Source organism: Atractosteus spatula, chromosome 7 (genome assembly GCF_055471065.1).
Source record: "Atractosteus spatula isolate fAtrSpa1 chromosome 7, fAtrSpa1.hap1, whole genome shotgun sequence".
Lineage (NCBI taxonomy): Eukaryota > Metazoa > Chordata > Actinopteri > Semionotiformes > Lepisosteidae > Atractosteus > Atractosteus spatula.
The window spans coordinates 61,536,876-61,558,767 of record NC_142712.1 but is presented as its reverse complement, the minus strand read 5'-3'; the positions used below and the strand labels follow the sequence as shown (position 1 = coordinate 61,558,767).

The 21,892-nt window shown below is 40.4% G+C and overlaps 1 protein-coding gene across 2 annotated transcripts in view; it reads right to left on the bottom strand.

Moving 5' to 3' along the window:
- herc1 (HECT and RLD domain containing E3 ubiquitin protein ligase family member 1) overlaps positions 1 to 21,892 on the bottom strand; it is a 66,510-nt gene that overhangs the window by 36,774 nt on the left and 7,844 nt on the right. The window contains exons 3-33 of one of the 2 annotated variants that reach the window (XM_088920124.1): positions 21,699 to 21,794; positions 21,142 to 21,336; positions 20,099 to 20,410; positions 19,411 to 19,507; positions 18,965 to 19,108; positions 18,503 to 18,630; positions 17,725 to 17,869; positions 17,149 to 17,320; positions 16,759 to 16,893; positions 16,245 to 16,410; positions 15,358 to 15,483; positions 14,265 to 14,486; positions 13,720 to 13,872; positions 13,247 to 13,379; positions 12,489 to 12,680; positions 11,665 to 11,886; positions 11,089 to 11,262; positions 10,633 to 10,747; positions 10,097 to 10,217; positions 9,334 to 9,505; positions 8,163 to 8,481; positions 7,634 to 7,754; positions 7,367 to 7,418; positions 4,179 to 4,450; positions 3,595 to 3,810; positions 3,207 to 3,327; positions 2,739 to 2,976; positions 2,263 to 2,435; positions 1,356 to 1,511; positions 521 to 627; positions 15 to 125 (exon numbers count right to left, since the gene is read on the bottom strand). In XM_088920124.1, the coding sequence (XP_088776250.1) occupies positions 15 to 125; positions 521 to 627; positions 1,356 to 1,511; positions 2,263 to 2,435; positions 2,739 to 2,976; positions 3,207 to 3,327; positions 3,595 to 3,810; positions 4,179 to 4,450; positions 7,367 to 7,418; positions 7,634 to 7,754; positions 8,163 to 8,481; positions 9,334 to 9,505; positions 10,097 to 10,217; positions 10,633 to 10,747; positions 11,089 to 11,262; positions 11,665 to 11,886; positions 12,489 to 12,680; positions 13,247 to 13,379; positions 13,720 to 13,872; positions 14,265 to 14,486; positions 15,358 to 15,483; positions 16,245 to 16,410; positions 16,759 to 16,893; positions 17,149 to 17,320; positions 17,725 to 17,869; positions 18,503 to 18,630; positions 18,965 to 19,108; positions 19,411 to 19,507; positions 20,099 to 20,410; positions 21,142 to 21,336; positions 21,699 to 21,794 (5,106 nt within the window). The remainder of the gene's footprint in view (positions 1 to 14; positions 126 to 520; positions 628 to 1,355; positions 1,512 to 2,262; positions 2,436 to 2,738; positions 2,977 to 3,206; positions 3,328 to 3,594; positions 3,811 to 4,178; positions 4,451 to 7,366; positions 7,419 to 7,633; positions 7,755 to 8,162; positions 8,482 to 9,333; positions 9,506 to 10,096; positions 10,218 to 10,632; positions 10,748 to 11,088; positions 11,263 to 11,664; positions 11,887 to 12,488; positions 12,681 to 13,246; positions 13,380 to 13,719; positions 13,873 to 14,264; positions 14,487 to 15,357; positions 15,484 to 16,244; positions 16,411 to 16,758; positions 16,894 to 17,148; positions 17,321 to 17,724; positions 17,870 to 18,502; positions 18,631 to 18,964; positions 19,109 to 19,410; positions 19,508 to 20,098; positions 20,411 to 21,141; positions 21,337 to 21,698; positions 21,795 to 21,892) is intronic. The other variant, XM_088920123.1, reaches the window with a different exon arrangement.

Genomic DNA, 21,892 nt, shown 5'->3' with positions numbered 1-21,892 from the left:
GAAGCAGCAGATACCTGCAGTTTTAACTCCTGCTCCTTCTCCTTGACTTGAATGGTGTGTTTGGCTTCAGCGATGGGCGCCTCCCACATGCAGTCAGACAGCAGTGAGAACAAGCGCTCGACTACCTGGAAGGTAAAACCCTGCTCATCACAATGCTGCCTCCGGATCTGCTTCAAACTCATATTTGATGATTTAATAAGGTTTTAATATCAATTACTTAGTATTTCAACGTTAAACATTTGCATTTCCTGGGCTACTAAAGGAGAAGCTGCAACCTTGCTGAACATTTTTTCAAATAATTGGCTTTAATAATGAAATCGCTTAACCACAACTTAACTCACAAGCCTGTAGGTACAACCTGGGAATGTGATACTCAGTAGAATGTCAGGACACATTACTTTCTTCATGAAATTACTGAACACTATTTGATGCACAGAATATGCGAAACGGTTAAACACATTTGATAATGGGGACACTGCAGTTATCATTTCAAGAAGGACGTTTGAAATAAACCACCAACCTGGGTCATCTGATCGTCTTCAACACTGGCCTCACAAGCTGGCAACACCGCTTCTAACACATGGAGAGCGAGGAGTCTGGTTCTCAGGTTCCCAACCAGAGGAACACCTGATTAAGAACAAACATTTGGAGGATAATGTTTTGTGCATTAAACAACATTTTTTAGTCATGATATTCTCAATTAGCCTTGGAAGAAATGTTTTTGGTGACAATGAGAGCCTTCTTAAAAAGCGGGACCACAAGAAGGGAAAGCAACACATGTATCAGGTGAAGGCCTGTGCATTATGCTTAAAAGCCTGGCGCTGTGAAACCTTTACCTGCAGTGTTTCAGTGTTAATTCCTGTGACTTTTAACAAGGCACTCATCAGGAAACGGGTTGTGTCATGTCTTACATGATAAATGTTACATGATCTGATCACTCATTAACAAAAGAATAATCAGATATGGGGATAGTTTAGAACTTCCTGCTAAAGGTTTCCGGTGTTTCTAAACAAACTACTGGACATGAGTCAGCCCTTAAGCCCATTCTGCCCAGCACAGAACTTGTCATTTCAGTGCTTTTGCCAATTATATTGCAAGAAAAATGGTCAAATAAAATTGCAAGGGATCAAGAACCAATAGTGTTTAGAAATGTATCAAGGAGAGTTAGTTACGCCTTATAACAGGCAAACTGAAGGGTATTTTGGAAATAGGTCCACGGTACAGAACTTCATGCAAACTGTTTATATTCTTATTAAACCTCCATATACAGAAATGCACATCCCAAATCTAATAGAAATTAAAATCCTAAAAGGCAATGTTATTATGTCATTAAATTACTTGAAAGGCTGTCTCACCTGAACAGCATTTCTGAGCAGCAATGTTCAGTAGCACCTCGGTCCACTTTGGGGAGGCCATTTTCGACTGTATTGCTTTGGATGACACGACACGACGGAGGAACACCAGGAAGTCTCCAAGGTGCAGCTCTGCTGTATGTTGTGCACGCAGAAGAGCTGGGGGTGAACGCAAAATAATTAATCACCCCAAATATATAGAACACAGTCAGTGAATGATCTAAACTACTTTCATATTACAACCAGTAATTACTTATTTTTTCCTCCAGAACAAATGGTTACTATTTTCATTAAAGTAGACCGGGAAATTGGTTTGTTTGTTCTAACATTACTTATGTGTTTAACCAAATGTATGTGCAAACATTCACATTTTTCTTCTTACACTACATCTTTGGGTCTTTTGTTAAAGAGTTGATCCGCTGAAGTTATGAAGATATGAAGGGAGATCACATCTGAAATACTGGCAGTGGCAAAAAACCCTCTAACCAAAGACTTTCTGGATGTAAAATCACAAACGATTCAATTTTTAAACATTCTGATCATACAATGACTTGAATGTTAAACCAGACTTGCTAATATACCATATTAGGATATTCAGATTTTCCTCTAGAAGCCTGAGCTCATCTGATCGAGTCAATGTCTGATCCTCTGGGACAAAAACGGTCTTCCCCATTCGCAATCCTACTGTTAGCAGATGGATTGCATATTTACACACCTTTTCAAATGCTGCAATAGAACAGTTCTTTAAAGAATGAATAAACAAATTACCCCTTAAATGCAAACAAAAGCAATTCGATAGTTGCTGTATCCTTAGTTTGGTTATGCAAAATATCAAATGTTTTCGTTCCATTTTGTACCACAGAAAGCCAAAATCCACCTATGGAAAGAGATGCAGGTGTGCAGACACTACCTCGAAAGTCTTTCTTCTCAGGGTCGACACTTTCCTCCGATTTCTTCTCTTCCTCCTCCCTGTAAGGTGGCAGTAGACTCACCCCTGCCTGGGAGAGCAAGTTCTTCAGCTGGCTACACAGGAGATCCAGGAGAGACTGCACCACCTTGGGACTGAGCTTATCAGCATAGGTCCTGGATGGAGGAGAACACGTCATACAAGCTGGATGAGTGGACAACAACTATACCAATCCACATGGATCTACAACTGAACTGAACCAAAAGAATTTCTCTTTCACTTAATTGGGGAGCATCTTAAACTTGCTACTGCAAGTTTTTATTTCTGAGTCTCCCACTCATGTGGCATGCTTTCAAAAAACGTAAAGACATTTTAATGAGGAAAAATGCTTGGAACTGTTGGGCATAAAAGTACTTTATATGCTTTTATATAACATGCATTGGGTATGGCCTCTGATTTACCCCATGTGGAGTACTCACCCTGTGGTAATGGCAAGGATCTGCAGGAGTCTAGTGCTGGCTACTTTGAGAGCTGTGCTGAGCTGCGACACTCCAGGCTTTTGCAGCAGCTGCAGGGGCTGTCCCAGCATGGTGTCGGTGCCACACAGCTGGGACAGTACATTAAGCAAGCCACTGGAAATGGCTAGAGATACATCTACGGGCTGATAGCGGACACTGAGAGCAAACACTGTCACCAACAGGAGGCGCTGCTGGGCTTCTGAAACACAATTCATTGAAAAAGGTGGTTCAATCAGACATTTCAGATAGGTGCTTAGAAGGCTAAAGAATTGTGAATACATACACACAAGGGGGATTCAATCAAATTGCATTTTGATTAAAATAATAGCAGTATATAAGCCCTTTACATTTATGTTTGCATGACTGCATTTTATCAGATCCTGGAATATTTATTATTCCACCTTGCCAGTTTCCCAGGTAGCTCCTTACCAATATGGTGCTTGTTGGCTTGTAGGGCTCTCTCCAAAGTGGCAGACAGCTGCTGGTAAATCTTGTGCACTGCAGTCTGGATGTCCACCTGAATGCTCCTTTTTGCAGCTCTGATACCATCCTATGTTAACCACAGTAACAAGAAAGTACTTCTTCATTTTCACTCTAATGAAATACTACAGTCACAAGCCTCAAGAAGAGCACAGAAAATTCCCTTCTTCAGACAATAATATATAATTAAAATGCAAAACACACAAATAGCTTTGTAACACAGGTTTTTGTTAATTTGGGTCAAGTATTACCTAGGTAGGATATTCCCATTCTCTACATTAAAGTGTGAGCTGTAAAACAAGACATCCCCTTAAGGAAGCCTGTTAGTAGAAATTACCTGGTAGTGATGGAGCTGGACACTCTCCTCTTTGATCCCCCCTGTCCCTACGGTTCCCAGGCTGAAGCAGCCAGCTAGGAACTGCAGTCTCACGGAGGTGAGCAGCGAGGAGGACTGGAAGGCTGGCCCCTGTCGGCCTACTCCCGCTGCCTGGCTGCCTTTCTCCTCCATCCCCGACAGCAGGACCACAATCTGGTGCAGGGCCTCCAGGCGAAGCTGCGCCAGCAAGCACAGAGCCTTATTTACTACGGGCATGTTTCTGTACATATGGGATCAGTTACTGTGTGCCTGCACCAGGGGCTCATGAGGATTGGTTTTTAAATATTAGTTCTCTTATAGCTTCAATACCAGATGAGAAAATAAGTAATTATTAAAGAATTTAAAAAGTACTTGTTAATAGCCTGTTCCTTTTAATTATTTTACTTGTTAACTCTTCTTCACATGGAAGTGTAAGGCTGTGTATTTTTACAGCATGTAACACTTGAGTATTGGGATAAACATCACTCTCTTATGGCTTAACCATGAGAAGTAAAGCTTGTTTTGCTTCAGTTATTAATGGTTTTTCCACGACTAAAATTAAGCACCTCAGCTCTGCTCTGCTGCTGCTCCATTGCGATGATGGTGGCCTGTGGGCTGGTGGACATGCTTTCCTCGGGCTCTTTGAAGGCTGGAGCATTACCAACGTCTCCACTCACAAAGCTCACAATGTTGTCGATGAGGGCATGAACTCCCAGGGACTTGGTCAGGTCAAAGTCAGACTCCTCGTATGAATAGGGCGAGTTGTATATGCGATCGCGGCTGTGCTTTGCTCGAAACCACGAATCGGTCAAGGAGTCTGGAGAGCTGTGGAGCAGTCCTGAGGAAAGAAGAAAGACGCCTTGTCGGATAGCCACAAAACGAAGGACATCGTTGTCTCCATCTCCTCTTTAAGGTGCTGGGGGGAGTCAAGACATCATGCAATAACTAAAACTGACTCCACCTGAATGCACTCACTGTCAAAAAATGTTTTCTTTCTCAGAACAAAATCAGAAAAATGCTGAAGTAGAAAACAAAATACTGAGCAGAAAGCAGACGTAGAGCTTTTGAGTACATGTGCCTCACAGGAAAAGCTGCTGGCTAGAGCTACAGGAAGAGCATTCCACATAACTAGACCACATTCGGCTACAGAGCCAAGAACCAGTTGGGCTGTCAGCTGTTGCACAAGCATTACAGTGTATCAGAGCAAACACTGCTTTCAGAGTAGCATCAGTATGCAAAGGATCATTCAGGAAATAAAGAGAAAGAAAAAAATCTAAAATAATGTCAACAAAATAGATGCACATGAATTTGAGCTTTGATTAATGAGCTACTGATTTTGTTTTAAAATTGTCCATCACAAAAGTTGTGTAGCCCTGATTTACTTTAATGCTCAGTTCCCAATGAACGATACATAGTATTATAAAATACTGGACAACCGCAGGGACGGTTGTAAATTGTTAGTTTAGGATGTATGTCTAAAAAAGAGCTAACTTTTCAAAAAATAATCCAAGATAATCTCACCAGGCACATTTTTGTGGAAAATTTCAAGAAATAACTAGTTTCAGAGCCAGATGTCCCTAAGAGATCAACTGCCTTAAAGCTTTGTGAGATTTTAAAAATACATCTTTTTCTCTTACGTGAATACACAAACATCAAAAGAGTGCACAGTAATGCAAGGAATACAATCTGGGTCACAAGAAAAAGGACTACAATTGTAATTACAGCTACACTGCCATTATGTTTGAAAATAAGTCATAAACTCTACTCTAAAACTTAATGTACAGTAGCTACTCTCATTTGGTGGATGCTGCACATTGGTGGTGGTGGAGGGGATCCCCGTTACCTGTAAAGCGCTTTGAGTGGAGTGTCCAGAAAAGCGCTATATAAGTGTAAGCAATTATTATTATTATTTGTCACTGTATGACATCTCTCAAAAGTAAACCTGTTCATCAGTGCCACAGAAACATGAAATAGTATTTTTGAAGATCCAAGTCCATATCTAAACATTTTAGTTTTTTGTTATTCATGCAGTTGCAAATGAACCCTCACATCCACCCTTTACAATATACTCTTCTGCCCTCCGGAAGAAGGTACTAGATCCCCTGTATTAGAGAGCATTTACTTCATTTAAACTGAAAAGCATTTTTAATCTTATGATACTGGATTTAGTTCTGACAGAGCAATTTGTTAAATGTTATTTTGTATCATGGTAATGTACTGTTGCTGTATTGTATTATTGTCACAAAAGTTATGAACTCTTGATGTGTAATACAAATTTCCTTAGGAGCTGAAAACTTTAACTCAATTTTAATTCAATAATAATAATGATAATGTTAATAGTAATAATGATAATGTTGCTTTATTAGCCCTATACAATTTCTTGCATTAGGAATTCGTCTTTTCACATACCCCAGCTTTTCTCCATGAGACACACAGACACACAGACAGGGAGAGACGCTTGGGGTCAGAGCGCAGGGTCAGCCATTGTACAGCACCCCTGGAGCAATAGGGTTTAAGGGCCTTACTCAGGGGCCCAACAGAGTAGGATTCCTCTGCTGGCTGTGGGATTTGAACCGGCAACCTTCCAGTCACAGGCGCAGATCCTTAGTCACAGAGCCACCGATCCGCCCATAAAAACTGACTGACCTAATTCAGTCAATTAGGTCTAGAAATGAATACTTCTGTCATTGTGTGAAATGAGTGTGTGTCTGCTCTTCAAACTAAAAGTTGTGACTAACAAGTTCACTATAAATCTTTACTGAGTTACAAGATGATGATGTCTATGATTTCTGTATTCACAGCTGCAGCGCTCTTCATTTCTGAAGAGGCCGAAGAGGTGAAGGAAGACCAGTATTACAGAGTCTGGGAAATGATTTTAAATTCCTCTTTACAGCAAAGATTTGAAAAATGCTAATAACAGCTAGCCCAGAGGAAGGTCCTGATTAATTAGTACACCTGGAGAGGGCTGGAGAGGATAGGATTGGGAATTGAGCATTGTTAACTGCAATAAAATAAATGTGAAAAGCCATTCACACTTTATTATTGAGCTTGAAGTAATTGTGTTGAAAATAATGACAGTGCTGGAGCTGCAATACATTAATGAGTATTTTAAGCTAGCTTTAGGAAAAAGAAGGTTAAACATGCCATCATGTACTTGCTTGAAGCTCTTCTTGTTTCTGGGGCTCAAGTGGCCAAAAAGGAGTAAATACACTACCACACAAGAATCAGAAGACAAAAGGAGACATTTCATACAGCAGACAGCAATCGAGTCATACTGTTTTTGAAATTCAAAACAAGGATTCAGGCAGAGCATTCTTAATCATGCATTTGGACACACAGACTCCTAAAGAGAGGAGTTTTTCTGTTTTTTTTACTCCATTGTGCTTTGGTTCTGAAAACTATATGCCGTGAATTAGACTTCACTTATGTTGTAAAAATTCCCTGGTCTTCCTAAGAATAAATAAAGGGTCTTCACTCATCATTAAGAAAGTTATCTATGCAGTCGCGTTAGTAATAATTTAAAAATGTTGCCTATCAATTAGGGTCAACCTCGGGAGCAATGGTACTTCAGTCTTAGGAGAGAGATTTCTACGGAAAAGGTAAAGGAACCGATAATCAGACAAACAGAATACGAATTTCACATGAAGCCAGATGACGTATGTCAATCCTTTTTATTAAGAACAACAGTATGGCAACAGACTTGCCAATAAGGTAATAACATATTTGTGGAAATAAACATGCAAGTTAAACTCACCCCTCTTCTTATGGGAGGAAGCCAGGTCTAAGTCAACATTTCTGCGTCCACTCTAAAAAAAATGGAAACTTAGTTTTCCAAATGTTAAGCTCATTCTGATTACTTCATATTTCTAATTTGGTCTAAAATGGGTTTTCAAATCATGTGCTTTGATTCACTAACGTACTTGTAACATAAATTGAACTTGTAACAAGCAGGTTGCATAAAGAAATTGAAATCCTTGAAATGGAAAATAACGCCAGCGTTTCATATGACCAAATGACTCACCAGACTGTAGCCTTCTTCATCAGATTCTGGCTGGGACAGATCAGATTCACTTCTTGATTTGATCAGCCTGTAGCTTGGACTGACCTGAACAGATCTGCTTTCAGCTGTCAGACTCTCACTCCTACAGAAAAAACAAAAGCTCTCATTTACGATCATTTCGATCAGAAAAGCTCTTTCACTTGCAGTTCTCTTTACAGAGAGCTAAAATTATATTCATTCTAATTTTCATATAGAAAATATTGAGCATGCTAAAGCCTTCAATCTGGTTTACTGCCCCAAAATGAAGGCCAATGGACAAACTACGATTTGAGGGACCATGCTATGTAGATTAATAATGAAAGCTTTAGTAATACATGTAACAGATGTAATAAACTAACATGCACTTCAACACTCATCTTCTACCCGAATATATCATTAAGATCACACCCAGGCAAAACCAAAGTTAGTACAAAATCAGGGAAAAAAACAGTACAATCCATAAATGCAAAAAATAATAACTTGATTCTTGCACCAGACAAGGAAACCTTACCTGGTCATGAAGCCGATGCCCTCCGAAGTGGGCCCACTGGCCTGCTGCATGGGCCCCCCCTCGTCCTGCTGCTTGTGCAGCACTGGGCTGGCCCCCAGAACGAGCAGCGCACAGCGGTGGATGACAGAATTGCAGGCTGCGGTGTAGAGGTCCTGTCCCTCTGGGAGGCCTGTGCTGACCCTCCTGTCCTCCTGGGACTGGGAAGGCACCTCTTCGCCGCAGGCCCCTGACCCACTGCCCACCCCAGCACTGCTGCTGGAGCGCTCCCTGTCCCGGCTGCGGGCAACGTCTCGGGCTGATAGGAAACATTGAAAGATTTCTGTAACATGCAACACAAAGACAAACGGCTGGTTAGAAAAGCCAGTGCACAGCAGCAGCATGTCTCCAGTTAATGTATTTAACACGACAGCCACAGAAAAGGAAAAAAAAATAGCACACTGTAAGGACACTCTTTCTCACCTGAATGTGGGGTTAAGAACTGTGACATGAACCATGCATTGTTTGAAATTTTAATTTGTGAATTACAGTGAAGAATCCTACTGGGGCTAAGAATGCATTCCTTGAGGAGTTAACAATGTAGCTTAAATAGTAACAGGTGCCCCTGTCTTTCCTTTTTTCTGTTCATCCAAACAACAGCAAACTATATTTTTACCACCATCCCTCCTCTCAAGATTGTATTCCAGCCTGCAGTAAGAGAACATCAGTGTCCTAGTGCTGCACGTGCAACCAGGGTTGCAATCGATACCAATTACATTCCAGATTCTTTAAACTGTGATTTTAATTCTCCTAGCCACTAACAGATTCTATTAAGTTTTAATATAAAATATAGGGAAGTATGCTAAGCAGTAAAAGAAGCACCAAACTATTAAACATTTTGAGTAAAGTGTGAGCTATTTGCTTATCTTTTCAAAATTAAAGGTGAAACATAGTGATAAAATCTTCACACCCTGTTACTCTGAAAAAACTTCCTTGTCCATTTCCTGAGCAAATAAAGTAAAGCAGGTTTAACCCGAAATGTTTAAGAATGTTTTGTTGCATTCCTCTTCTTTTCTCCAGCTGCAGCAGTATTTAGTTTCCAGGAAACTTGGAGCTGTGGTGCTGCGCAGTTGCAAAGACGCCCTGCAAGGCAGCTGCAAAGCACTCTGCCGCCTGGCTGCACAGCTCTACTCACTCCCAGCTGTCATGACCTCATGCTCCCTCTCATCCTCGTCCTCATCCTGCTCCTGGTGGCCTTCCTCGCGCTCGCGGTCTGCCCGTTCCTCCAGCTCTGCCTCCTCATCGATGGTGCGGGTGAACGAGTGCTCCTGGGGGTCGATTTCCAGGGAGTCGTGATTATCTGAAATCTTAACAGCCAGTGGAGGGGGTCGGTGTCAATCACAGGCGGGTACAAGTCAATACACTGAGCTTGTCCTCAGCTGTGCTTCTCTTTTTATTACCTAAACCAAAAAAAGTGCTGTGGGATTTGTATTTTTATTCTAGTCTGTTGCTTCTATTACACAAGATAAGACTGAGTCTTTGACGTTTTAACTGCCTATGCAGTTAATTAAATGTATCACTGTAGGTGTAATCTTGTTTTCCCTATACTGTATATTTTAACCCTTTCAGGGTGGCATGGTGGCACAGCGGTAAGCATTGCTGGCCCTGGATTCAATCCCAAACCGGGGGTGCCATCTGCGTGAAGCTTGGATGTTCTCCCTGTGCTCGCGTGGGCTTCCTCCCACAGTCCAAAAACATACTGGTAGGTCAACTGGCTTCAGGGGAAAGTACTGCTCTGAGGTATAAGAAATAAGGGCTGCTGGAAAATACGTTTAGTTCCGTTCATTAACTAACTTGCCTGAGCGTTTAGCAGAGAGGGGAGAAAAAAAAAAAATTAATTAGTTTCCATAAGGTTTCCACACTCAACACAGAGCAATTTAACAACTTCATGACCATACCCGCCTTTCCCTGGAGGACGACCTGGTCTGAATGAGCTCCATGTTCTTACAAGCCAGTAAGCGGTTCCGGACTTTGTAAACACTGCGGTAAACTTCCGACAGGTTCTTGCATGGTTGATACCTTTGGTATGAAAAAAAAATTTCAATTCACATTGCAATGTTAAGCATGCAGACAGGTAATTATGATATGAAACATTAAAACATACATTAAAAGGAAGGGCATAAAAATTCTCTTTCGTTCAATTTTTTAGCATGCTCATATTACCAGACCAATGATGTTTCAAGGGGTTCCATCAAAATAAGTAACTGAGTGGACAGTATATTCCGGTTATTTTAAGAAACAAAAACTCTCTTTTACCTTTACTTCTTCAAATTAAAAGTCCATGAAAAGTTCTGCAGTATATCAAAATACATAAGATCAGAAGCTGCTTCTTTCACACATCCATTTAAAAGTATCCAAAAATGTCTGTATCCAAAACATAACACTTACAGCACCGGGTTAATCTTAAAAACACTGAATTCCTGCACTCCTTTACCTTCCCTCTCCACATGCCTGGTTCAGCAGCCCGGTGTGCTTCAGTAAAGCAGCCAGAACAAATCGTGAGACAGTATCCAGAAGCACCTCATTACTAAGAGTCGCGTTGTCCCAGTCTACAAAAAAACAATGCGCCATTTAATAAAATCAGCATTTCCAATTTAAAACACTTGTGGGCATTACTGTGATTATTCAAAACACCACACAAGACGGTCCTCATATGTATAATTTTAAAAACATTTATACTCAAACTAATTTAAGAATTTTAGATCATCATTCAGGTTCTTTATTCTCCATACCATAAACATGTACAATTTAAGACATAGAACAAACAACTGCACCAACACAGGAAGAATCCAGTCTTTAAGAATACCTTGCTGTGATTACTAATACACTCACTAAATAACCTCAACAACACAGAACTAACAGAATCTAACACACATTACTAAAATGTTACCTTTGCTAATTGCATAGTCCTGCATATTGATCCACAGGCTGTTGGTTGGTTCTTTGGTAGATCCCAAGGCCAAGTCAACTAGCACTGCCAATTCAGGGCAGAGGGTCCATTCAAAGGGTTTCTGCTCTTCATTCCCAGACAGGGCCACTTCCAGCAGGGAACTGATGCATTTATCTGACCAAACATACAGCACCAACAAATCCGTGAAAACAACTCTGCTGCATCCCCAAAACAATCAGATCTAAAATATAAATGATTTTTAAAAAAAGTTGGGAGTTATGTAAAATCGGAAAAGGAGTACATTCCAGCCCAATCTAAAATTGAAATGTTTTCCGTTGCGTTGTCCGCTTTCTGTAAACGAAAAATACATTCCTTTTTCAGAACAAATGCCTAGATCCAAACCTCCTGAGTGGTAATGATAAGAGTGTAAATCAAGCATTTTATATTAAAACAATAAAGTGTCCCACTTTAATGAATGCAAACACGAGACTCTTAAAATTCCCTTCCAAGTCCCCTTGTAATTTAAAATTGTCTCATAACTGCTCTGTTCCTCAAACAGTAAGACAGCATAGTTACCGAGCTGCGGGATGCCCATTTCCAGGCCGTTGCTGAACAGTGGCGTTTTGAGCCAATAGCCTGTGTCCTGCTCTTCCAGGGAAGCAGGAGGGCCCTGCAGCATGCCCCCCAGACAGCGGCCCACCAGCAGGGCGGCAGTCCTCTCCAGGTCCACCAGCCACACCCAGGACTGGGCTGGCTGGGGCAGGGGGGCTCCGGCTGGGTCCACGAAGTCAGGTGTCCCTGGAAAACAGGTACACAACTAGTTCACAAAAACTTAAAACTGACAAACTAGTTCGGAAATTCTTCATACTGCATCTTTTGACTGCTTATAAATTAAATTCTTTTGTCACTACTTACTGGTGCAGAGTAGACAAAGACTAAACGGATATACTGATCCAACCTGCAAACCCTGTGCTTCATACTTTTAACTGGTTAAAATACTTTTAAACCTTTTAACTGGGTTAAAAGATAAAGCCTCTGGCAAACGACAAGCCAACATCAAGAACTGTACTTCAGAATTCACGACTGTCGTGTTGGCCAAAGGTTTGAATTATTCTGAGCAGCAAATTACAAATAACGCTTTAAAGAAAATATTTAGCCAATAAAAACATTAAAAACAACCTTAAGTTTTCCACATTAAAACAGTTTTTTATTAAAACAGTCTAGGACTAGGCCTAATGCTATTTACACACATTTACATCAATTAAAGTCAGTGGAAAGTGGTATGTTTTCTTTTAATTCTCATCAGATCACGACAGGTCTGAGTGCCACGCCTTTGAAGATGCGGATTTCTAGTCTAGCCGGAAGAACACACACCACTGTCCTAGTGACAACACACACACCATGGAGAGGCCACTGCAGCTCCTGGTCCTCTAGCAGGGTGGCAGCTGGCAGCAATCTGTTCAGGCAATCAAGAGGCGGGAGCAAGTCCAGCAGATAGCTCAATAATGGTCGTGCCACCGATACAGGCAGGAGCAAGAGGGAGTTAATGATCTGACACAGCATACTGCCGGCTGCTGAGACATAGATCACATCTGCAATAACCCAGAAAAAAGGTACTATTAAACAGGAGCCGTCTGTGAACAAACCACTGGTTACACAGTGTCCAGTTACACAGATTTTGGAATAAAACTCGCCCGACAGTACTTTCCAGTAGTAAAAACCAAGAGAAGTGCTAATTCTACTACGAAATGTCATTATATTAATTCCTTAACCGTTTCAAAACTGAACACAAACTGTACCATGAGGCAGATACACATGAAGATGAAACTGCAGCTATGTTCTGCATTTAAAGTAATATCAAGAAGATTACAAGTGTATTATTGATGGTGACAATGTATTAGTGAACTGCAGGTTTATCTATTTAATGATAATCTGTCAAATTACAACTGTATATATTTTAGGTTTTAACATATCTATGTAATTAACAGTGCATAATTAGTTTAGGAACATGAATGAGAAATCGGTTTTGTGTGTGTGACACTTTTAACTCATTACAGAAAACAACGTTATATTAATTAGTCAGAACTGTTGCATCAATGTAGTATTGTTGACATAACTGGACAGACTAAGGCAGCATGCATGAAACTGGGTAGAATACCTCTCAGCTTTTCCCTGACACTCCCATTCCAGGAGCTCTCCTTCAAAAGCGTGGCAGATCGGGAGAAAGTATCGGTTGCATGAGGCAGCAGAAGCTGCAAGTGTTTATGCAACAAAGCTACGCTGCTGGAATTCTGTAAATGATGAAAGAAAAAAATAAATAAAGGGGATTCTTTCAAAATCAGCTTTAGATCTTTATTGATTGATTTAGATCTTTAATGCATAATACTACTACAACTGCTGATCTAACAGCAATTTAAAACAGGATGAGGAAAACCAAACCACTTGAAAACCTCATATGAGTAAATCGAACAAACTCATGCAGACTTGATTTAGGGATGCAAATGTGATCGTTCACAAAGGTGTTGTTAACTTACTCCTGCACATAGGTAATTACTGTAACATTAGTGAATGGCAATTAGAATCAGGTACTGGATCTACCAGACTCACAATCAATTTCCCTTCTCCTCTCACCTCGGTGACACTGTTAATGTGGCAATATGCCAGTAGCTGTTTCTGTAAGGAACACAGCAGCTCATGAAGATGTGCAGGCTGACTGCTGTCTGAAGAGGAAGTACCCTGGAGCAATTTGTCACTGTTTTTCTCCAGCTCACCAAAGGCCTGATCCTAATGCAAGAAAATGTCACAAAGTAAAAAAGGTTAAAGCCTTAATTTTGCAAAAAGAGTGGAAGACAAGGGTTGTCAAGTCAAACAAATTACAGAAACATGGTTTTGCCTATTAATATCATTTTAGTTTTGGGGGAAAATAGAACCACATTCTATCACAAAACATGTCTGCTGCAAAATGAACTGCAGTTGCTTCCACGCATATGTTTCTAGGCATGAAAGCCTTTGCATAATAACATCCAGTAACAAAAACTGTCTGTAACAAATCTTCAACGGAAGAAACCAACACAGCTGGAAAGCAGCATGACTTGTGTGAGCAATTGCTTTCAAAAGCAGCTATTATCCCTGTTCAGGAGATGGCGTACTAAGCTGACATACAGAAATCCACTTACGGTGTAGAAGCCCAAGTTTCTCAGCAGTGTTTTCATGAGGATTTCTGCTAAGTGGGTATCTGGATGGCTGCCTGGCGAGCTGTAGGAGGGATCTAAAGGGGTTCCAAATCCCTGGCAAGAAGAGAGGGCTTCGGGGGCATCAGGAGGCGAGCTGTATCCCAACAATGAGGCCACATGCGTGTGATCCTGCAAGCTTGTTAAGATGATATCCAACTGCATCCGCTGAAGAAACACAGTGGGACATGTAGCAAAACATTAGAGAAGTTTCATAAGGTGCTATAAAATGAAGCAGAAAAAAAAGACTTCTTTACTGTAACACTCTTGCAAAGCAACTGCTTAAAATGGCAAAAAATATTGTTTCAGCATTAAAAATTATAACACTTTGTAACACAGGTTCTGTATCAGAATATCTGCTACTCTGATACAAAGATCAAGGAAATAACCTTGTCTGTTTTTATGCCTAAATGCATATTACAAAGAGCAAATAATGCCATGTTTTTCTTCATTAATGACAAACCTAAAAACCATTTTACCACATGAAAAACCCATAAGTAACCAAAAAAGATAAAGATCAATGTTGTAATCAACTAATTTGCTAAGTAGTTTTAAGATACACTGGCCACACAAAGGACTCAATACTATAAAGGATTCAACTACAAGGCAGTGCATTATGAATGAGTGCTTTTCATTAGTTTGATTCAAATAAAGGACACATTTCTAGTCTCTTCCAACAGTGTCCTGGCAACCGCTACGCAGTGTTTTTGCAAAAAAAGAGCAGTAGGCAACAAATCAGAAAAAAAACCAACATGTGCCTAAAGCCAAAATAGACCTCTTCAATATGAAGAGTAAATTTTGCTATCACAGATTTACCTATAGGTTAATAATCCTTGAAAGAAAAAAACAAGCTGTTAGCCTTTATACAGAACGGAGCACACCAATCAACAATTACCGAGCCATAATGAAAAATTTGATTCAACCGTATCCATAAAACTCTTTTTTGGCCTTTTTGAGACCAATTACTTCTACACTAACCTTTCTTACACTCCATCATTACCAGTTTCTATCTCAATGTAACCACGATCAAACAGCGTACCTGCCCTTTAGACAAGCTCTCCCATCTGTCAGGACCCTGTGGCAGAAGAGAGTGGAGCAGTTCCATCCTCTCTCGTAGGGGAGGCAGCAACATGGTTGCCCCCACTGAGAGCGTTTCTATGACAGCCTGAGAAGAAAAGCAAGTGACACAATAAAAATAGTCTTTTTGAAGAAATGACTGCATTCCTGGCTAAAAAAAAAAGTCTGAACTGAGTTTAAAGAAAAACCTTAAAACGGTAAAACTGCAAATTCACGAGTTATGGAATATGAACTAAAGTCTAAAAACAGCACTCCTCCTCTTCAGTGTGATAACTAAGTTATTCCATTCTCCGGCTTGCAGTTAACCCACCTTGACTGGACAGGAGACATCACTTATATATACATAACATGAAATCTAAAACTTTCAAGCATTTGATGACAAAATAATAAGGGTATGTGTTCCTTTATCACCTACAAAACTATTTGTGTATCTATGGAACATAATCCCTTTCTTCAGAAAATCACAGCTTTTTTTCATTTTAAGCTTTAGTGTCAGAAGATGTTTACTCATTTATACAAAATTGGCAAATTGGCTCAATTTAGCGTTGAAGCCTGGGTTCCTTCAAGAATAGACTGGATGAGATTTGGAAGGCAATAAGCTTCTAGCAACCAAAGGAACACAGCTCACTGTGCCTACGTTACTGAGTTTGGCAAAAACATGGCATGGTTTTTCCCATACCACATATGAAAATCACGTACGAATACCATATATGAACACGGTATTCACTATCATTAGCCGGCAATAAAATAAGCACGAAACAAAAAAAATAACAGCAATATTGCCTGACTTATTCATGAACACATGGAGCATTTTATGAGCCTCAGGAATTAATGCACGGTCCCCCCCACCTCCTGGATTTCATCAGGCACAGAAGAATCCATCAGTCTGAAGAGCAGGTTTCTCAGGGGTCTGGCTTGTCGGCCAAGAATGCTCGTGGCCACCCCTCCAGCAAGAGCAAGGGCAAGGTGATTGGATAGGAGCTTGAGACACAGTTTTAGAAAGCTATGATGCTCCCTGCAAAAAAATAAGATTTAATCTATCACAGCTGAACACAATGCATCCCCAAAATGGTGTTCAGAACACAATTTTATAGTAATTAAAAGTAATAAGTATTACAGTTAACCATGCCATAAAAAATTGCTTTGGTCTATTTCAACAGGCTATTAAAAACTTGAGAATCCAATAAATTCACAATATAATCATCCATTAAATGTCAATCTGCAAAGTCACAGCACTCCTCAACTCCTCAATGAACCTTCATGTCCTTCATACGCAGGACATTATTTATTTATAGGCAGATTATAAGACATAGAAAAGGACTGCAGACAGATTGCATGACAGATCCTAAGGAGCAGGGCTTACCTTGATGAGGGAAAGGGAAGAGGTGGAACGTCACTGTTGATGCCATCACAGTACCGTTCGAGAAAGGAGCGCAGGTGTGAGAAAGTGCTTTCTTCTAGATCAACACAGTAGGGCCGGTGCCAGGCAACAACTTGCCTGGAAGGGAAAACAGAAGAGCGTAGGAAAGCTGGCTCACTCTCGTGAAGCGCACAGTCACCATCATGAAGCGCACAGTCACCATCATGAAGCGCACAGTCACCAACATGTTTCTTCAGTAAGGCAGCAAGAGCAAAACAATCAGCCACGCAAACTTCATCTCTACAGTCTTTCAATTTAATACTGTTAGGAAAATATTTAAATGTACTTTATATACTTTATAAAATATACTTTGTATTTTTTAATGTTACTAACCTGTCCCTGGGCAAAGCTGTCCAAGCTAAACTGTGTGAGGTGCCTGCGGATATTTGCTGAATTGCCACACCATCCAAACCAATGACCTTCTTGGGCTTGGTTATAGGTCCAGTAGAGTTTCCTTGACCACACTGCCCCATCGAGTTGTTACCCCAGGCATAGACCTCGTTATCTACCATTGCACAAGAAAAAGAGTTAGGATTCGCAGATGCAATGTAAACAGTAGAGGAGCACTACAAACAGAAACAGTGAATGGAACAGCCTATATACACATACCCTCTGTATTACACTAACATTTGCAGTGAAAACCTCTCTATTTAACCAGTGAGCATTGAGTAAAACCACTTTTCAAAATTAACCTACCGGGAACATGAATGTAAAGCAAATGACCTAAGGATATGACTGGTCCCTGGAGCAATGGTGATTGGTCTCTATGTCGGTTTGCAGATCAGGGACTGAGAAACCATGACTCCAGTTTCTTGTAATAATGTTCACCCATGGTGCTGAGTAATACACATTTATTATGCATTTCATAGTTTAAGAATGAAAAGATATATTTTCTGCTGAAGGTCATACCATGTGATAAGGCCAGGCAGTGACTGTCTCCTATTGAAATGTCCACCACTCTTGTTGTGGCCAGTTCTTCAACCAGCTTTGGTCTTAGTGCAGTAGCTTCTGAAGATCCACAACCTAAGCAGGCTCCACAGCCCCATGCATAGACCTAAAATCAACATGTCTTCATTGAATGTAAGCATTGAGCATAATAATAATCTTCTGAAGAAAACCCTATAACACACTCAAGATACAAGCTTACAATCATTTGCTGTTTCAAGCAACATTTTAAAATAGGAAGGTTAAAACTAAAAATACATCTCAGAAGAGTATTTTAGAACTATACTGACTTATGTGACATTCTGTAACACAAAGGATTTATAAACTACTATACCATGTGGCAGATGAATGAACTGCAAAAAAAACAGCTGGTTTCCACAACCTTAAATTACAGATGATGCAACAAAATGGGTTTCATAATGCCTAAAAATATTAATATTTTCTGCTGAAACTATTTGCAGATTGACTTGGGGATTTCTACAAGGCAATTCCGACACTATGGTGTCTATTTTGTTTAATCATGACTATTAATACTAATCAAAATGAAATGCAATCAATGCAACATCAATCAAAATACTTTATTTTGATTTCCACACCAAACAAGCATTCAGACTTGATATAACAACTGACATAACTGGGGGCTACAATCCTGTAGACTAGAGTTCACAGGGTTTGTTTATCTTATACTGTACATGAATTTACAACAGGCAAGATGACATCATCTGCTCCAAGCAAAGCGTACCTGTCCTGTTGAAGTCAGGGCAAGTGAAGACTGGCTTCCTGCGCAGACTTTCCGAATAAACATGCCTTGTAAGGCCTCAATAACTTTGGGCTTGTATACTCTGTTCGTATCACCGTGTCCAAGCTTTCCTACAAGCAGAAAAAGAAATTATAATGTGAATCTGGACTTATAACACGCTTCCTTTACACCCATTTCTTTTCAACCAAACATTTTAGCAAAGATATTCTGCTGTTCGTGGCTAGATCTCAAAGATGTCAGTGACATTTTTAGATGGCCCTATTGCCAGGACTTTTTCCACTAAAGCACTAAGCAAGAAGCATCTAGAACTGGAAGTTTTGCACCAGAGCTGTTGAAAAGCAACTAAAGCCTGCAGTAAAACTCTGTTTAAATCAAAAGTAAAATATACTGGTTTGGTGCCAAATTCCTCCTCACGGGCTCAAGATAATGTTGAACTCTGCTCACCGTTATCTCCACCTCCAAATGACCAAACCGTCCTGCCATCTTTGGACAGGGCTATGGTATGGGAGCTGCCACAAGACACCTCCCCCACATTGCTAATGTCTTTCACCAGAGTTGGGATGTTCCGGCTGTTGCTGTCACCGTGACCTACATACGAATACAGAGAGAAAACAAACAAAATCCAGATGCAAGTAAAGACACATCAGCTTTTAAAGTATCTGTCATTCATTCCGCATTTGGAAATCACACTTTGCACACTGTAATCTCATTTTGTTGCAAAGGTCTGCAAACTGATAAGTGAACACAACTGCCTTATTAAAACATTACTGAAGGTGAAAGGTCACTCTGGGTATATTTTATTATGCAAAGATAAATTCAAAGTTACTGAATATCAATCAAAAACGGAAGCAGTTATTACAAGAAGTTATTTTTCATGAAATGCAGATTACCTAGTCTTCCAAAGTCCCCTTCTCCCCAGGTGTAGAGCTCTCCATCTTCACTGACGGCTGCACTGTGCCTGTAGCCAGCTGACACGCACACAACCACCTGTCCAACACAGCAGCCCGTTCATCACCTTTGCGTTTCAGATTTTTACTTTGCACCCTTGAGAATTGCACATTGTTATGAACTGTACACAGCCACAGTGAAAATCACTGCAATTTTGAGATTCAGAAGCCAAGGATAGCTGTTCTTTTGTAATGAAGAACATAGCAGGTGAATGTCTTCACTTAATATTTTATTTTTTCTTATTCTAATGTATCATGCACATGATAATAAGGGGTGACTATATCTTGCTTTTAGAAAGATACAGTAAGTGCATTGACAAGTTTTAATTGACAAGTAAAAAATATTTCAGCAGGATGAGTACTGCTAAATGAGATGATAAATTCCAGGGTCTCACTGAGTCACAGCATTACTTATTGGACCCCTGGGATGAATAAAGTATACTGAATGAAAAGAAAAAAACTTAATTTAATATAGTGCAAATGTTGTATAAGGACAATTCAACACCATATAAGATGTATTTCAGTACATGTTCATAAAACCTAATTTAATACTGCAACCAATGTGATATGCACTGCCAGTTGTGTACTGTATAGAACACAGATGACTTCCATCAAGTCCCAATTTACACACCTTTCCTTGCAAAGGGCCTTGGATAAGTTTGGGGTATTTCTGTGTGGAACTGTTCCCATGTCCCAGTTTGCCATAGTCCCCATCTCCCCAGCTGAAGACCTCTCCTTCAGTGGTGAAAGCCAGCGTGTGCCCATCAGAGCCCTTGGAGGACGACACCTTCTTGATTGCCCGGTGAGGTTCAAAGGTCAGCTTCTTCAGAGTGGACTGGTTGTTGGAGTCTCCCAGCCCCAGTCTCCCATAGCTTCCTTTTCCACATGCTCTCACTGACCCGTCCGAAGAAATGACAAATGTGCAGTACTGCCCGGCTTCAATCTAACAGGCAAAACATCCAGAGGGTGGGCACAGTTAACACGCCAGGCAGGTAAACAGCTTGTACAACACAGTCAGGGACTGGAAATGCTCAGTGGATTTAACCTGATGTATGAAGGAATTCTCCAAAAAGCCATATATAGCTGAATCTCTCTTACATATTTGCTTTTAATTTTCTCATTCCCTTTGGCCATTCTATTCATACTACCTACTGCAGTTAGCTCTTCAAGTGAAACTAGGTTACTATTCAAAGACATTACTATGCGTTCAATCCTTTTTTCCAGCAGTATCTGCCTGAGAGAGAAAAATATAAAATCCTCCCTCATACTAAACAAATGTCTTGCACCTTGCAACAAAAATACAGCATGTAACTACAGCACTTTTTCAGTATACCTCTTATTTACATGCAAAGTATCACTCACTAGCAACATCTCAGGAAATATATACACCATTAACAAGACTGCTAGCCTTCAGATACTGCCTAAACTATGAATGTACAGTAATGAAAAATTACTATAAACAGATGAATGATTACACATCACAAACAGTTAATTTCAGTATCCAGCTGTCTCTACAACCTGGTAAAATAGGTATATTCTCACTTTGAGCACTGTAGAGAGGACATTTTTTTAAATTCACTAAATTCAGTCACCTATGCAAAAGTTTTTTATATAATGTGTGACATTCCATATTTTTCACAATCTGTTTATTACAAACCGGAAGTAATGACTTACCGTCTGTGCATCTGCGAAACTCGGTGCCAGTTTGGGCTGCAAAATTTTCTCCTGAGTGCCTTCCACCAGCTGATGGCTGCTGTTGCTGCCCCAGACGTAGACCTCGCAGGTTTCGGACACAATGGGAGCCTCTCCTGTCTGGATGCTGTCTGGACTTGCACAGGTTCTGGAGTAGTCAGATGCCATTCTGCAGACCTGATCCCAAACCCCCATAAAAGAAATGTAACACCTTTGACCGTAGAAAAAACAAAAGACTAATAACAACATTTTTATAACCAGACCAAACTCTGTTCAAAAATTCACAAACACATACCACAACTACAACCAATTATACTAACACAGCAGAACTACAAATCAGGATAGTGTTGGGATAAATACATTTTCCTCACTGGACCAAAATGACAGAACAAAAAGAGATACGACTCTTCCATACCCCTCTCCAAACATCTGTGCAAGAGTCCCCAGAGTTTCATTCTGATTGTAAAAGGCTTTTTCAAACAGCAAATCGCCGAAGATAATCTCCAACAGTTAGTATATGTCAGTATCAGGTCACTTACCTCCTCAAAAAGACACAGCGCTGCCTCATATAAGGAGCACAGCCCATCAGGTGTTCGAGTTGGCTCCCTCCATTGACTTCGGTCTGCTGAGGAACCCTGCCATGACACCAAAGCAATCCATATCTTTCAGCAGAGCAAAAAACATATCTCACACGATAAGCCACACCATGGGCACAATGTGTGCGAAGATTGGT